Consider the following 18,193-nt stretch of genomic DNA (forward strand, 5'->3'; position numbering starts at 1 on the left):
ACGTACATGCACACATCTCACACAGAATCCAATGAATTCAGTGTTCAGCTAAATTAAGAACAATTACTGATCAGTATATATCTATGTTTGTACCTTGAATGGTTCTCTCCCAGAGAGACGGCGATTCGACAGATGCCATGTGACGTTTCCATGTCTCCATTCTGTACGGCGTCTCGTAACTGTTCCTGTAGCTGCAACACCTGCGGCACCAACTTCAGGAGAGTGTTCACGTACCTGAAACACACGGACACAATGTTCAGGACTCAACATGAAACAACATTAGCAACACATTTAACTTTTGTAATGTGAAATAATCTTCACTTCCTGTAGCTATTCAAACTAGTTTTTATAAATAAGACTGAAAGACTTATTGGAAGATTTTAGCTTTTTACTTCTGGTGACTGTATTTCGGCTTCACAGTTGTGAAGATGATCATGATGAACAAACAGTTGTTGGTCACAGACTTGTTTTCTGCAATTATACAAAAGCCAATGGAAAAATTGTTGTTGAGGGAACTAGGGTGATTCTAACTTCCAAGCTGGCCAACAAAAATATGTCATCACTGCAGCGCTCTGTGTGTGATGTGTATATTTTGAATACATTGCAATTTGCTTTGGATAAAAGTGTCGGCCAATTGCACAAATGGAAAAACATGGTGAAAAAAAAGATGGTGAAAAGTGGGCAGTACAGGTGATGTAAGCTGAAAAAGAAAAGCCATTTCAGAGGTGGATTAAATTTTTTGATGCTTTTAGATGATTTTTTTCCATGTAAAGTAAGGTGCAATAATGAATCATAATAGGGCCAGGAATGTGTATTAAGAGTGTAATTGGTCAATTTTGGGACAACTTTTCTTACAAACACAGATTTTTGCTTCACATTACATTAATTAATGGACTGGAGTGGTGTCTAATCATTGCCCATGATAACGCGCATACACTACACAGAAGGTTTACCAGCTCAGTGATGCAGTGGTTTTCAACTTGCTTGGCTAATTTACGTCTACACACATTCCCATAATGATAAAAACACAACAAACAACATCAGAATCAGAATCAGAACGAGCTTTATTGGGCAAGTATGTTTACACATAAGGAATTTGTTGTAGTGACAGAAGCTCCACAGTGCAACAGAAAGACAGCAACAGGACACAGATAATAAAAGAATAACAACAATTAACCAAAAGGCAACGTACAAAGCAGCAAAAACACAATATATAATATAGACAACTATGTATGTACAGGTCAAGTATGTGCAAATTAGAAAATAAAGAAAATTAGTGAGTGTGGTGAATGGATAGTGTATTATAGTTGTGTGCTCCACGTTTATTTACATTTACTGTTCCTATGTCTGGTCATTCTGGTGCACAGAGCTCTGTAGCGTCGACCAGACGGTAGCAGTTCAAAGAGGGAGTGTGCTGGATGTGAGGGGTCCAGAGTGATTTTACCAGCTCTTTTGCTCACTCTGGATAAGTACAGTTCTTGGAGACTGGGGAGGGTTGTACCAATGATTCGCTGAACCAGACAGTTATAGAAGTGCAGAGGATTGATTCAATGATGGCGGAGTAGAACAGTTTCAGCAGCTCCTGTGGCAGGTTGAACTTCTTCAGCTGGCGAAGAAAGTATAACCTCTGCTGGGCCTTCCTGACAATGGAGTCTATGTGAATCTCCCACTTCAGGTCCTGGGAGATGGTGATGCCCAGGAATCTGAATGACTCCACTGCAGTCACAGTGCTGTTCATTATGGTGAGTGGGGGGAGAGCAGGGGTTTTCTCCTGAAGTCTTCACAGTTTTGAGCATGTTAAGCTCCAGGTTGTTAAGACTGCACCAGACAGCCTTAACCTCCTGTCTGTAAGCAGACTCGTCACCATCCTGAATGAGGCCGATCACTGTGGTGTCGTCTGCAAACTTCAGGAGCTTGACAGAGGGGTCTCTGTCAAGCTCCTGAACATTAGCTCTAACATTAGCACTAATCTGCAATGTACAGCTTCTCTTTTCTTGAAATCATCCCGCTGTCCTTAATTTGTCTACAGCTGTTACCTCATTCCCACATCAACTTCAGTCCTCACCCCTGCTGCCATCTCAGCGTTGCTGGAACAATCTGTCCTCATGCTCTCTCTCTCTCTCGCACTCTCTGTCGTCTCATCCTCGTTTTGGTGTCAACAGCAGGAAGGACACACGAGCGGAAATGTTAACGAGTAGCAGACAAAGAAAAAGTATGAACGGCAGCTCATCACGGGCTCATCACTTGACAGACATAGAGGGTTTCATTAAAGCAAAAGACACAGAGGACAATCTACACCGCTGCACCCTTAAACACTCCTCTATTAGGCTTTATTCAGATCGGTGGCAAAAAAAAAACCCTCAAATCGGTTTAGTTTTATTTGTAGCAAAAAACTTAAAACTACCATAGAATAACATTTACACATCTATCCATCCATCCAGTGCATATACACACACGTACATTTTTATTGTTATAGCAGTTCTACATTTTTTGTCACAAATAAAACTATACCAATAAATAGATTTATATATTATGTTTAAATCTATCTATCTCTATCTATCAACAAACCTATATCAACCTGATCATAATAAATTACTTTCACAATAAAACAAGATCAAATGCTCATTCCCTTTCAGAGAGTACTAAATGAGATGATATTACTGAGACTGGAATGTAATATGATGATGATAAATTATAAAAGGAATCTGTATGACGTACCAGGGAGATGTTGCACAGTTCGGTAGGGTTTATTTTTTTGCAGTGCTGAAGGGAGAGAGCTGCTGCCAAGAGCACACTAAACCACACAGAAGAATTTTTAAGGGTGTCATATCATGAAAAACCCAATTTTTCTTGCTCTTTTCTTGAAATAAGATATTGATGTACTACAGTATGTAGACACAAGATCTGTTCCAAAACCCAGTGAGTTGGCAGAATCTGAAAGCATCGCAGGCAAGCAATGTGAAGGCTGTTCCAAACAGCAGGCAGCAACCTTATGCTGCTTTCACAGATACTAGATTCGGTCCAAATTATATTGCAGTATCGCATACATCCTTCACAGGTGATGCAATCACAGGATGCACTGTGATGAAAACATCATCTAAGATGGATGATGCAACATTTACTGTTTAAACAATGTCAAACTCTACTGGAATCAATTACGAGTCAAGTCAAATCCTGTTCTCCATTATTGTATTAAATATTAATTATCTTCCTGGCATTTTGACATTTCATGCAGCTTTTCTGATTTCAGTGCTAGACAAATTTCTAGTCAATGGAAAGTTTGAATCAAGGCAAACTTGTTTCAACAATGACAAGAGGGAAAACAATAAATAAATAGCAAATTTTTAAATGTAGCATAAAAAATCAAAACAAATACAAAACAGGTTGTTGAAACACTAGTAAATTAGTTATGAGCCATGCCTATACGCATGACATATACGCAAGCACCGTTTCTTTGCCGTGTGACCTTGTCCTTCCTGGTTCAATTGATCTAATGGCCAGTGAGGCTGTGTCTCTGGCGAGTGAATTTATTTATGAGTTTTGGTTTTAAGATGCTTTTACTAGAATAGGCCCTAAATAAATAACCACATTAATGACACTCAAGGTCAAGGAGGGCTTTCAACACCATCAGGAAGATTCACACAGCATGTCACCGCTAGTCACTGCGCACCTGTTTGTGTCAGGATGCTCAATGTTGAGCTGACCACTGATCAGTCTCAAGCAAAATACATTAAAGGGTTACTCCACTCCAGAATTAAAATTCTGTCATTAATTACTCACCCTCATGTCATTCCAAACCCATAAGACCTCTGTTCATCTTCAGAACACAAATTAAGATATTTTTGATGCATTCTGAGAGCTGGCAAGGAGATTGGTAAAATAAGATGAATGGAGATGAACGGAGGTCTTACAGGTTTGGACCGACATGAGGGTGAGTAATTAACGACAAAATTTTCATTTTGGGGTGGAGTAACCCTTTAATTATTATATCAGACATCAATACTGCTCTCATGCATGCTTCAAGATGATCTACGGCACAATGTCCATTAATAACGACTTAAATTGCTTCTTAGGACTTCACAATATGTTTAAACTGCTAGTCAGTGTTAAAAATAATAACCGTGGATTATATCATACGTCATAACCACAACATGCAGGCTGAGTTTCTTATCTCTGTTTGCGCCATCTTGTCTCTCAGACTGACAAATTTGAGTTTGTTTCATCAGAGCCAGATTTATTCTCACCTCAAATGCTCTCGTGTGATATCGCACTGTGCTTCTACAGACACAGACGCTCCCTCTCTCTGTAATTACCCTCAAACACCAGGAGACAGATGAAATGGGTTGCCTGGCAACAGGATGCATTTGGTCCAATGGCATCCTCCCGAGAGGCTTGATTGTAATGTGTTTAAACAGTGAGAGGAGGCGATGAGGTGATGGAGACAGAGGATAGCGAGAGAGTACGAGACATGGGCATGATGGAGAAAAGGACAAAGGTGAAATGAATAACCAAAATCAATGGAGAATCATTGATATGACCTTTAAGAGCAGGTGACACACCGGCCGAACTCAAAGCACCTCACGCTGAGATCTGGCTACAGACATCACATTCAGCAGCAGATCACAATATGACAGCACAGAGAGGAAAAACTCGCACGCTAGCTGTCCATGCGTTTACTCATCAAATCAACTGTCTGTCAACAAGGGAGGTGCCAAACACACATCCCAAGGGCCGAATATGACCCATGGAGGAGTCTAACCTCGCTCCTTTAAGGGAATTTTTTTTTATAAAGAAAACAACCCAAAAATTACATCCAATCATTACATTGTAAAACCTGCTTTAAGTGAAATAACTGAATCATGGATTAATAACGTGATACATTAATAATACTAATTAATTATTTAGTGCTGTCAGCATTTGACTGAGGAGGAATTAATTCACAGTTTAATTATGTCTGTAATTAAAATGAGCTGAAGAATTTCTTAATATTCATAACGCTGTTAATGTTCGGTTTACGATGGATTATTACAGCTATAGTTATTCAGCCAAATTACCAATAGTGAATAGGCTATTTAATGATCACCAGTTTCATGTATACATATATATATACATACACAGTGCCCACCATAAGTATTGGAACAGTAAAGACAAAATTGCTCTGTTGGCATTTGCAACATATGATTAAAAGATAAATATGAGACAAAACTACAGAATGTCACATTTTATTATTAGCCGTTTCAACACATACATGTTTTACCAAATAAAAAGAGCAGGACTTTTAGAGTTCATCCCACTCATTGATGTGAGCATAAGTATTGGGACAGTTGAACATAAGGCAGATATAAAAGATTAAAAGCTATTATTTAGTTGCAGATCCCTTGCACACAATCACAGCAGTGAGTCTGTGACCCATAGACATCACCAGACTCTTGCTCTCATCCTTTGAAATACTTTTCCCAGTCTTTAATGCAGCCAATCCCAATTGTTGCTTGTTTTGGGGAGTTTCTGCCTTTCCTCTCCTCTTCAGCTGGTGAAATTCATGTTCAATCAGATTTAAATCTGGAGATTGACTTGGGCAATCTAAGACTTTCCATTTCTTTGCTCTTATAAATTCCTTGACTGAACTGGCAGGGTGTTTTGGGTCATTGTCCTGATGCAATATGAAGCACTTCCCAATGAATCTGGTGGCATTTTCTTGAATATTGGTAGGCAAGATGGTTTTTTACCCTTCCTAATTCATTCTGCTGCTGTCATCATACATTAAGTCATCAGTAAAGTTGAGAGGGCCTGTTCCAGAGGCAGCCATGCATCCCCATGCCATGACACCACCTCCACCATGCTTTACAGATGAGGCTGTATGCTTGGGATCATTTGCAGTTCCCTTTTTTCTCCACATTTTTGCTTTCCCATCACTTAGATAAAGGTTCATCTTTGTCTCATCGGTCCATAAGCACAGGTCCAAAACTCTTCTGGCTCACCTTTGTGCTTTTTTGCAAACTCTAATCTTGCCTTTCTATTTTTGGTGCTGGTCAGAGGTTTGCATCTTGCTGTGTAGCATCTGTAATTCTGTGTCAAAGTCTCCTGAGGACAGTAGATTGTCAGAGCATCACCCCAGCTTTCTGGAAGTTGTTGGTGATTTTACAAACACGTCTTTTAGGGTTCATTTTCACAGCTTTTATGATTTGTCTGTCATCAACTACTGTTGTTTTCTCAGCCGATCAGGTAGTTGTTGGTTGCTGGTGGTTTCCAAACTCTTGATTTCTCCATGCCCTTTGTTTTTGCTAGAGCTCTAACTGACTTCCTCTTTTCTTTTAGCATCCAAATTGCTTGCTTTTCTCTCAAAGTCAGCTCCCTCATCTTCATCCTGGTTTGTGTGTGTCATCATCGAATGCAAGATTCAGAATACAGAAGTAATGGATATAACTGATACGACACATTCCCTGCTTTTAATATCTGAAGAATTAATGCAGCAGGACACAGCTGATCACTTAGAAAGACCTGTGAGGCAACTGCTCCAATACTTATGCTCTCATCAGATAGAGGGATGAACTCTAAAAGTGCTGAAATTATTAGCTGGTAAAACATCTGTGTGTTGAATCACCCAACAACACATCATAATTCTCTGAGGTTGGTTAATGATCTCGTGTCTTTCGGGTGAACAAATAAAATATATTTTTTTTTATTGTATAATTTAATTAATAGCTTTTCATCAACACAAACCCTAGTTTGAGAAATCCTAATCTAGAAGAAAGTACAACAATTAAATCAAGTAAAAATTATGCTCACTTAGCCAGTTAGAGACCTTATTTGGAGTTTCAGCTATTTTAATCAATTTTTTTACATAACTAAATCATTAAGTAAGATATAAAACAACTGCCACCCTTCAACTTTTCAGTGCTTCAACTTTTTCAAATAAATATTTTTCCATGAACCACTACTCAACACATACAGTGCAAAAATTGCTTCCAATCAGCCTTTCTGTAAAAAGCTCTCATGGAAAATCAAAATCTTCCTCTAAAGGTCACTCATCCCAATCAGCTCCCTCATGCTCTACAAAGTGAACTCAGCCGTAACCGTGTGCGAGACACCTGTATGAACTATTGAACTACAGCATTAGACTGTCTTCATCAGGGCAGAAGCGCTTTAACCTCGCACCACCAGCTTTCCACAGTGGAGGATGCGTTCACCTCTAAAGGTTCCACTGGCTCTGGCTTTCAGTGAGGGGGGGTGGGATGGGATCCTGCCACGTCTGTACCAACCAGAGCGTAAGACATCGCTCCCTCGCTCTGTCTCCATGGAAACGCCAGCCATCCTTGAAATAAACCTGCCGCCGCCAGCCACCCCCCACCTCCTCTTATGTGACTGTGTTTCAATTTGCCTTTGTTTCTGTCTCTCTTCCACCCCTTTCTCTCCCTCTCTGCATCCGTCACTTTCATCTCACCTGTATTTGTTCTCCATCAGACCATTTCTCTCTTTCTTTCACATGTTGTTCACAGTTACATGCGTTCACTGATATAACTAAAAAAAAAAATGCATATGCACCTTCTATTGTTCTAGCATATGAATGCAAGTAAAAACCAGGGTTATTGTTGTTAGCTAAAACTAAACTATTTAAAAAAAAAAAAAAAAAAAAAAAAAAAAAATTTTTTTTTAAAGTGACTTAAATTAAAAAAGGTAATTGAACTAAAGCTGAACTGAAATAAAATATAAATATTAGATGAAAAACTAAACAAATTTAGTTAAAATGTTGCCTTGGCAAGTAACAAGTTTAAATTGAAGCACTAAAATTACTAATTGGAAAAATACAAACTAAAACTAAACCTAAAGCTGATAAATTAAACCTAAATAGTAATATTAAAAAATACATAAAACTAATAAAAGTGACAAAAGCACATAACACTATTACTAAAAATCTAAATAAATTTAGAATGAAAACCAAAAATATTATTAATGAAAATTAGTAGAATGTATATAAATAATACTAAAACAGTACTGGCCTTGAAAAGTAAATTGTTAGCTGGTTAAAAGAAAAAGGTGAAATTATTATTAAAACAATTATGATTTAAATCACTATTATGAACAATAGTCGACACTATTTACTTTTTAATGATGGATAAAAAACTGAGCTGTTTGTGCACTGTCAGGCCATATTTCATCGTAAAATCAACAGAAAAAAGTAAAGTACTGCATAAAGCTATTTCTAGGACCACACATATATTTTTTTTATATCGTATTTTCACCACAATAAAGGATTTTCCCAAAATGTTTGTAATATTTCATAAGCAATGTAATTATAACCAATCTGCCAATCTGTTTTGTTTACTTTTCCTTAGTGATGCTCATTAGATTTGTATTATTGTAAAAATGTATTAGAATTACTGTATTCCATATATTTATTAATAAATATATTATTTTTAAATTATTTAAATATATACATTTAAATTATTTATAATTTATATAATTTTAAATTTTAAATAAATTAAATGCTAAAAACTGAAGTTAAAGGCAGCACAAAAATTATAACATGTTAATCTTACAAACGTTTTTTAAACGATCATTTTTTTTACATTACAATAATGAGAATTGGGGGGGATTTTGGAGGACTTTGTGTGATTCAGCCATATTAAGAAAATAATGCAAAATATAGTTTCATGGACAGTGGAAACTATTTATGATGTGTAAATTTTCTCAATTCACTAGCCATTGCTAAACAGGTAAAACATTACATTTGGACCATGCCTGGTGTTTTGTACATGTTTAACCCCAACTGTTTTTGTATCATTTCATGCAACTCAGTTTCTCTTTCACTGCACTGCTTTTCTGCCCCATTGCACGTGTACTGCAGAGCTAAATGCTGACCTCTGTGAGTCTGGCTGTGAGATGGTGTTGACAATGGCCTCCACAGCCGTATCGAACAGCTCCGGATCCGCCAGCGCCGTGAAACTGGCCTCGACCAATCCCTCGCTCTCGTTCAGAGAAACGTCCAGCAGAACCCAGCTCGACAGACACTTGAGCACACGGGCCTTCACCAGCGGCGGAGAGTCCGGCTGTCGTAACAGCTGCTGCAGGAGTGGGTAAACTGCCGTCCACTCGCGGCCCAGAGCACCCCTCACCTGTCCTTTACGGTACTGCGGCAGTCGGCTGGTCTGGAATTCCTCGGGGAGAACCGTGAGGAGCTCCAACAGAGCCAAGCAGCGGGCGCGCCCGTCCACCTCGCCTCCTTCCTCCTGAAACATGCGCACCATCTCTGACACGGCCCCCGGCCACGCCTCAGGCATCATGTTGAGGGCGAGGGACGCCAGCGCCACGCACAGGCGGGTCAGGACGATCTTAGAGCCGGAGGCGAAGCGAGCGATCTGAGAAAACAGCTGTGTTTTGAGCGTGTCGTACTGCTCGGCGGGGATGTCGCCCCAGTAGCGGGAGATCTTGGTGTGAAGGGCGCTGGCGCCGAAGTATTGGATCTCTGGAACCTGCGGAGATGAAGGAAGAGATACAGTCTTTGATTTGTCTTTCACTTTAATAGATTCCTTGGAGAAGAAATCAGATGAGACATACACAGCATATAAAGCCTTCTTGCATCACTAGTCAGCACAGAGTTTGTGATCAGTGCTTCTCAACTAGTGCATCGCAAATAGGGCTGCGTGATATGGCCAAAAATAACATCCCAATATTTTTTATCCCATTTCACACAATATCAATACTTAGCACCATATTCATTTACAATTAATGGTGAAGGAAATTAATGTAAACACATTTGTTTGTTTGCAATTAAAGTACTTTTTAACTTATGGCCCTATAAAATCTGTTTTATTTTGCCCTAAATTCTGTGTTTTCCAGTGAATTATTTCCGGATTCAATGTTTTATGATTCAATACAACTTCAGCATAAAAAAATCTAATTAAACAAATTAATAAAACTTAATTTAATTTACAACAAAACATTGCATTTTTATTTTTTGTCAAATAAGATGCTGCACAACAGAATAGCATAACTAAATGAAAAATATCTTGCATGACATTTTAGTATAAAGGGTAATATTTCTGTCAAATTTTCTTCAAGTTAAACCTGACTTATATTTTGACGGGTTGTCGTCTATTTTCCGTTTCAGTGATTTAGTATTTGACCATTTTTTTCTCAAATGAAACAGTAAAGCTGGTGAAGTGACTCTCGGCGCAGCTCTGGAGATGAAGTTCTTGTGCTCATATATTAAGAAGGCAGATGCTGAAAACACTGAGCTTTGAGTTGGAGACCAAACAGCACCATTTATTCGCACAGAGACACGCATGCAGACTTATTAGTGGCATGCACTATGGCTGTTACATTTATTTCTGCTTATTTCTGTTAGATTAATCCATACGGAGTAAAAATGCCCTTCCATTCTCATAACTGTGATGTAAAAAAGAATTTAAATGATCAGTTTTCATTATAAAACCATTTAGGGCTAGCCATATATATTGCATGCGACTGCCATGCGCATCTCGTCAATAAAGCCGGTTCCGTGATTAGCGTTAAATCTCCATCACCTGCTTTCAAATGGAGCGGCATTTAATACACAGAGCCGTAGTTCACTGACAAGCTACGCAGTATTGCGTTCATTATTGCAGATGAATTGCCTTCGATAATGAACGCGATATTGTGTAGCTTTTCAGCTTTACTGACAAGATGCGCATGATCATCGCATGCGATATATCGCCCAGTAGGGCTGTCACGATTATGAAATTTGGCAGACGAAAATAGTCAAGATTATTGCGATTAATTGTCTGTTTTAGGGCTTCGGCGATTATGCCAATTAGGGTGCAGAATGATGTGCTTGAAGCAACATAAGTCACCGTGCGCTGCACTCCACACGGTACAATCACAGAGAAGAGAAATGAGAGCGCAATGAACTCCAGTAAGATACAGTCATTTATAGGAAACAACTGCGGCTAGATCAAATAATTGCGATTAGACGGTTATATAATTATAAGCCCTAAAACCATTACTGATGTTTAAATTGCAACACATTTAAGAATCATAGAGTAGACATGTCACAATTTAAAAAATAGGCTATTGCTTGTATCAAATATAAATGACTTGTTTTGGGGGTTTTTAGGAGGAAAACTCAGATGACATCTTTTTGTGAAATTCTCTCCTTTTGTAGCCATCGAAAACAGCTACACATAACAAAACCAAATAAAACCTGCAGGTGTAGCTTAGTTGATGCAACGATCACGACTGCAATGCAAGTGCCAACGACATCTGATATGTGTACACAGACCGAAAGTCACTGTATTCCCAACACATTTAACTTGGGTAAAAAGGACAAGTCAAGGACTGATGGAAAAGGAGGGGATGAGAACAGGATGTTCTTACCTTCTCTGGTCTCAGTAAAACCCAACAGAACTGCCAAGCCTGAGGAGACACTTGAGCCTGCATCAGCCATTTCTGAGCCAGGTTCTTATTCTCAATGTTGGGATCATAATAGAGCTGATGCAGGGCCTGAAAGAGACACAGAGAGAGAGCGAGAGACAGTTTTAGACAGTGATACATTGCACTCCGGCAATCATGAAACACATGGATACAAACTAATAACGCTTTATTAACCCCGGGGTTCCTGCGGGGCAGTTTAACAGACAAGTATATGAAAGCATGTGCTGTTAAAGTGATGCTCTAGGTCTCAAAACTGCTGATGCATGAAACAACAAGAAATAAGCAATGACAAAAAAAAAAGACAAAAACAACAATTTCAATTAAAAATGAAATTGGAAACCATAAACTGATTCAAAATATTTAATAAAAGCTATAATAGCATCTCAATTTTTATTATTATTATTAATGTTGAAAACAGCATTTGCGGAAACCTTGATAATTTTTTTCAGGATTGTTTTATGAATGGAAAGAGCAAAAGAACAGCATGTTTCCAATAGAAATCTTTTGTAACATTATAAATGTTTTTTTTACTGTCACTTTTGATCAATGTAATGCATCCTTGCTAAATAAATGTATTAATTTCTTGCAAAAAAAATCGTACTGATATCTTGTCATAAGCCAAAATGTCTCTCTCACGACACCCCTAATCAACTGTCTAAATGAAGCGGACTTCAACAAAAAATTTAATTATCAAAATTTATCATATACAGTGGTGTGAAAAAGTGTTTAGAAATGGCTTTATAACCTTTTCCAGACTGATAGATCTCAATTACTTTCTTTCTCATTTGTTCTTGAATTTCTTTGGATCTCAACATGATAGCTTTTGAGGATCTTTTGGTCTACCTCACTTTGTCAGGCAGGTCCTATTTAAGTGATTTCTTGATTGCGAACAGGTGTGGCAGTAATCAGGCCTGGGTGTGGCTAGAGAAACTGTTCGATATTTTTTATTCTTCGTCGGAAGAAAACAAAGGTTGCAAAGCAAGTTTGGTTGCATTAACAAAGGCACTAGCTCTCTGGTAACCTAGCAACGTAGGGAGTGACACGCTAACAGCCAATCATGTAACAGTATCACGTTTAGTTGCGCCATATCGTTGTCTCGTGTCTAAGTGCGCACGCGCGGCTGAGAGTGCACGTCTGCAGCCAGACCTGGCTGGTCTGCTGGATTCCTCTTCATAAGCAGAAAATGAGTGCCGCAGCGAGCGAGGAAATTGTAAATAAAAGAGAAAGTCAGCTCGCCAGTAGGGCTGGGTATCGAGTTCGATACTTTTTAGGCACCGACCGAATTGCCTCGATACCACAGAGTATCGAAAAACATCTTGTCGTTCGGTACCAAATTTCGATACCTAAGGGGTTAATCTCATCACCATCAGTGAGCCAATAATCCTGCAGCACTAGATGTGTTTGACTAGAAACGGCGACGTGCAGATTGATCATCAGTGTTTGACTTCCACGAGAGCGTTTCGAAAGCGCACGGAGCAGTCTGCTCTTTATATCGCGCGGTTTGTTTATTATACACAGACTGAAGCTCGTGACGTTCGCGGTCATTTCAGCGTCTGCCGTCTCACTAAATGAGGACATGAACAGCATCTCCAGACCTACTCTGAAAGTCACTTCATGAGCATTTTACCTTTTGATTCGAGTAAAACTAACTCATATCATATACACACAGAACTGTAAAGGAATTCCAGGCAACCCGTCAAAATAAAAGTTCGGTTTTAATATTAACGGTATTAATATTGTTCAGCAGACAGTACATACTGCTACTACTAGGCTACTATTAAAATGATTAAAACTTTTTTTTTTAGTAATGATCACACAACAGTTATTCCATGTTTTAATTTTAATAGTAACCCCCCTTTGTTTGCCAAAATAAATAAACTTTGATTTTCAATAATTTAAAGATAAATTAAATTAATGTTTTATGTCTTCATTTGAAAACCAGATACAGAACACAGAATTTCTGAGGAAAAATAAAACATTTCATAAGGCTATTTTAAGAATAAATTTAAATAAACTAAGTTGTTTTTATGCATTCAAATAATTAGACATACTACACCAGAATTTAATAAAAATAAAACATGTGGTGAAAGAAAATAAAACACCCACTTATGAAAGTGGATGAAGATTTTAAATTTCTTGAAGTCTTTAACAACCTAGAAATGATGATTCTGTCTGAGCTATGTGTTTTAAAATGAACACGCACTAATGTAAACGTAGCCTAACAGATGTGTAAACTGAAAACTATTTGAACTTTATTAAAATTATTTATTTATTTATTGTGTTGGATATATTTTGTTCCTTTGTGCAGTGGCTCAGGAGATGAGGCTTTGAGTCTGTATAAATATCAACAAGCTAAAAAAAATAGTTTTTTCAGATAATGTAATCTTAATATTAAAACTGATTTTATAAAACTGGTATCGAAAAAAGTACCGTTCAGGAACCGGTATCGAACTCAAGGTATCGGTATCGAAAATGTTTGAACGATATCCAGCCCTACTTGCCAGTATGGCAGTTTTTTGGATATTATAAGTCTGACCGTAGTCAGACCAAATGTCGTCTGCAAATTATGCAAGACCGTCGTCCCCGCAAAGACTGGTAATACCACGAACTTGATGTACCACCTTAAAAGCAATATCAATAATTATCGATATCGACCGATATGAAACACTTATATCGTGATCCAGTTTTCAGCCATATCGCCCAGCCCTACAGAGAGGAATTAGACTTGTGTGTCACAGCACATCAGAAACCCCCCGAGAAGCAGCCATCTGTCAGAGTAAACCAGGTGAAAATAACTGTGTGCAGTCAGACCGCCGTAAATGCTTTAAATCCTTATACTTCTGTACAAAGGAAGAACGGACAAAAATAAACATGGTACAAAAGTCCGTTTAAGTACATGGCTACATCTTTTGAAATGAGAGTTTCTATGGCAACCGTCTATTCTGCACAAACTCATTCTTAAAGACCAGCACTGAATGACTTTGGTCCATTGACATGGTTACCGCATCCGATCCTGCCTATGTATGTGCGGTTGACTCACTCATTCTGTAGGATCCATTTTACCCAGACGTCTATTAATCACTAATTTAATCTGATTCTATGAGCTACACTACAGACATTGTCTGTATTTGGACTATCAGTATAAAGTCTGCTCCACATTCTGGCTAAGAACCAAACACTGAGAAAGGAAGACATGTTCGAGATCAAACACTAAGCAACCAGATAGTGATTTTGAAGGAGATGTATATGGACAGGTAAATCAGAAATTGGATATAAATCTAAAAAAAGTAGACAAACAGGTGTGACCAATAGGTAGGCACAAAACTACACATTCACAAACTGACTAGTCATGAGTTGAAGAGTCTCAGGAAGCCCTTAATAATATGGCTAATTTAAATTGTCCGGCCCCTAATCAGGTGCATATCTTAAAGGGTGTGATATAAAAAGGATGATTTTTTTTAAAAGATGCAACTTCTATGTTTATTTATTTATTTATATATATATATATATATATATATAAAAAATAAATAACAGAAAACTAAAAATGTATAAATAAATATACAAATTACTTAATTATAAAATATATAAAACAAATTCAAGTTTTAAATAAATAAAACAATAAAAAAATATGTAAATATAAAAATTCTTAATAAAAAATATATAAAAAAAAAACAATTAAATTACATGCAACCAGAATTTTATATAAAACAGTGTAAATAAAAGCAAGTAAAAATGAAAAAACAAAAAATTAAAAACACCACGACTGTTTAAAATAAATATCTAAATACTTAATAAACATACATATAAAACAATTAAATAAAGTGCAACTATTAAGACGCAACCACTATTTTAAAATAAATGAACAAAAAATCTAATATATAATTATCTAAATATAAAAATAAAACCAAGCAAAATTGCAAAAAACAAAATATATATATATATATATATATATATATATATATATTAGAAATGCAACCATTGTTTAAATGGCCAAATAAACAGTAAAAAGTCAAATATACAATAAATAAATCTAATATATAAATATTTGATGCTATGAAGCTCACAAACGTTCAAAATTCAATGACTAGCTGTTTCTCAGAAACACTCAATTTTCAGTTTATTACGCTGTGAGTGCCTTGTTTCCCGGTGGACAACTCAAAACCTGTTCACCCTGACTCCCAAACGCTGCACAAAGCCAGACATTTGAAGATTTTTGGGACTGTGTTCAACAGCCCATCTGGAGTGATCAGGAACGGTCGTTCTGACATCATCAGCCATGTGTCTGTGAATTTTACATCTCAGAATTTTTGTGTTTTGAGATTCATTCCCATTGAGTCAGAGGTAAAAAATCACCAATGATCTGATTCCTCAGTAACAACAAGGAACAGCACCACAGCAAATTGCTCCAAAACAGCAGAAATGATCACAATAAGAGATGCTTTTCGACCTTTCAGCACTAATAGATCAGATAAATGTGTGTACGAGCCTAAAGAAGCACAGCGACATGTGGCTGTCGACTCATTTGAACAGTCAATGGTTGGAAAAACATATCAGGTTGCCCCTGACAACTAAATCTCTGCACACAGCCTGAGAGATATAATTAGCAAAGCTAGCGGCCGAGCCAATCAAGACACAATAGTGGAACATGACAACACTTACACATGTATACAATCCAGATGCCCTCGGTGAATAATCAAACACACATTCACATGGAAAACATCTAAAGTCAAGCATCTCGCTGCATCTAAATTTTTAACTCTCCAGCAAATATCAGCCCAGATAATACACAAGCAACAAATCACTCAATCTGAATTGTTTTGTGCATAACTGACATGAACATCTGTCAGCTTGGATATCTGACCAGGGTATTTAAACGAGGGGTTTTATTGTAGTGATGTTTCTCTCCTCTGCAGATGGTTACGCCTGACCACCACACTGCCCAGAACAATACACAATAACACACACAACGACCTCTGTGTGTGTCTGCTGCTGAGAGAACGAGCGTGAAACAACGGCCGAGACAGTGACGTCCTGACACAGGAGCTACTGCACATCTGCCAAAAAGAGGCAGAAATGTATTTTTGGCCTTCTATCTGATACGGAGTTAAAATAATCAGCTCACCTTTTTAGGATCTCAAAGCTGAATAGATGATTAATCCAGTCTTCAGAGTCACATGATCCTTCTGAGATTATTCTAATATGCTGATATAGTGCCCAGTTATTATTTGTGCTCAATTATTAATAATGCTTCTGATTATTAGCAGTGTTGAAAACTTTTTAGGATTCTTTGATGAACAGAAAGTTTAAAAGCTTGTTTTAAATCTTTTTAAATTTTAAATTGTTTTAAATTGTTTTAAATTCAAGTTTTAGTTACTTTTTCTTATTTGTAAGTCGCTTTGGACAAAAGCGTCTGCTAAATGACAAAAGTAAAGTAAGTAAATCTAAATATTTTGTAGCATTATAAATGTCTGATTAATTTAACATGTCCCTGTTGAATACAAATATTCTTTTATCTTACTTGCCCTAAACTTTTGAATGGCAGTATATGGCAATTTCCACAAAAATATGAAGCAGCACAACTGTTTTGAACATTGATGATAATAATCAGAAATGTTTTTTGAGCAGCAAATCAGCGTATTAGAATGATTTCTGAAGGATCAGGTGAAGACTGGAGTAATGATGCTGAAAATTCATCTTGGATCATAGAAATAAATTGCATTTTAAAATATATTCAAGCAGAAAATTGTTATTTTACATTATAATAATATTTCACAATTTACTATATTTTTTACCAAATAAATGCAGTTTTGGTGGAGCATAAGAGACTTATTTCAAAAACATAAAAAACTGCATTTAGTTCTTTTTGTCAATTGCAATGCACCAAAAACAAAAGACATGGCTGACATTGATCTTGACATATTAAATTGAAGAAATGACATAAGTGCTGTTGAATCCCCCAGAATGTCTTAATTCATAAACTTTCACTACATGCATTACTGTAAAAACTAACCGAGGGAAAATTTAACATTATTTTCAGCAGCAATCAAGTGCATTCCATTAAAAATAAATTCTGGATGCATTACTGACACCACGTTTGCGGTTAACGAGATCAAAAGCTATACTAATTATGAGTGTGTTTGCTGGGTCTGACAGCGGCGGTCCAGGATAAAGATGAGGAACCCTCCACCAGGCAGAGATGAGACGGACGGGACACCACCCTCTCTCCGCTCCTCATCCTCACGGATGGATCAATATCTCTCTCTTTTCTCTAATCCAATCTAACGTTGAACACGAGTCTCACATTTGTAACCTGATCATCAGAAATCAGCTGCATTACAATCACATACAGATAAAATTACCTTCAAAAATAGACAGAGCCATAAAATTGACAAACAAAAGCAGTCAAAATAAAGAGACATCACAATCATGGGTCAATCTCACAAAACCTGTCCCCAGACATATTTCACCACAACTTTAAAAGAGAGTCATGAGAAATTATATGCTGATTATGGAAAATAAGTTTTTGTAGCACTATTAATATTTTGTGCGTTGGGACACTGTTTTCATGACAATTAAGCACATTTAACCCCATAATCTCTAGAAATCTAATTCTCATTACTATGAAGGGAAAGAATAACTATATCAAATTTAATTTTTCATCATGGCAGTACTGCTTTGACTTGTGTTGGTTTAAAAAAATACTGATTCATTACAGCAAAAAAATCTAATACACTAATTAATATAAGTAATATAATAAAATAATGGACTTAACATTGGATTTATT

The 18,193-nt window shown here is 37.1% G+C and overlaps 1 protein-coding gene across 1 annotated transcript in view; it reads right to left on the minus strand.

Annotated features, from left to right (window-relative positions):
• The window catches only part of LOC306844369 (importin-13-like), a 39,086-nt gene that overhangs the window by 20,348 nt on the left and 545 nt on the right, over positions 1-18,193 (minus strand). Inside the window, exons 2-4 of the mRNA XM_079376453.1 lie at positions 11,353-11,478; positions 8,860-9,470; positions 94-234 (exon numbers count right to left, since the gene is read on the minus strand). Coding sequence (XP_079232579.1) covers positions 94-234; positions 8,860-9,470; positions 11,353-11,478 — 878 coding nt within the window. The remainder of the gene's footprint in view (positions 1-93; positions 235-8,859; positions 9,471-11,352; positions 11,479-18,193) is intronic.

The sequence above is a fragment of the Barbus barbus genome (genome assembly GCF_936440315.1).
Source record: "Barbus barbus genome assembly, chromosome: 24".
NCBI classification, from domain to species: domain Eukaryota; kingdom Metazoa; phylum Chordata; class Actinopteri; order Cypriniformes; family Cyprinidae; genus Barbus; species Barbus barbus.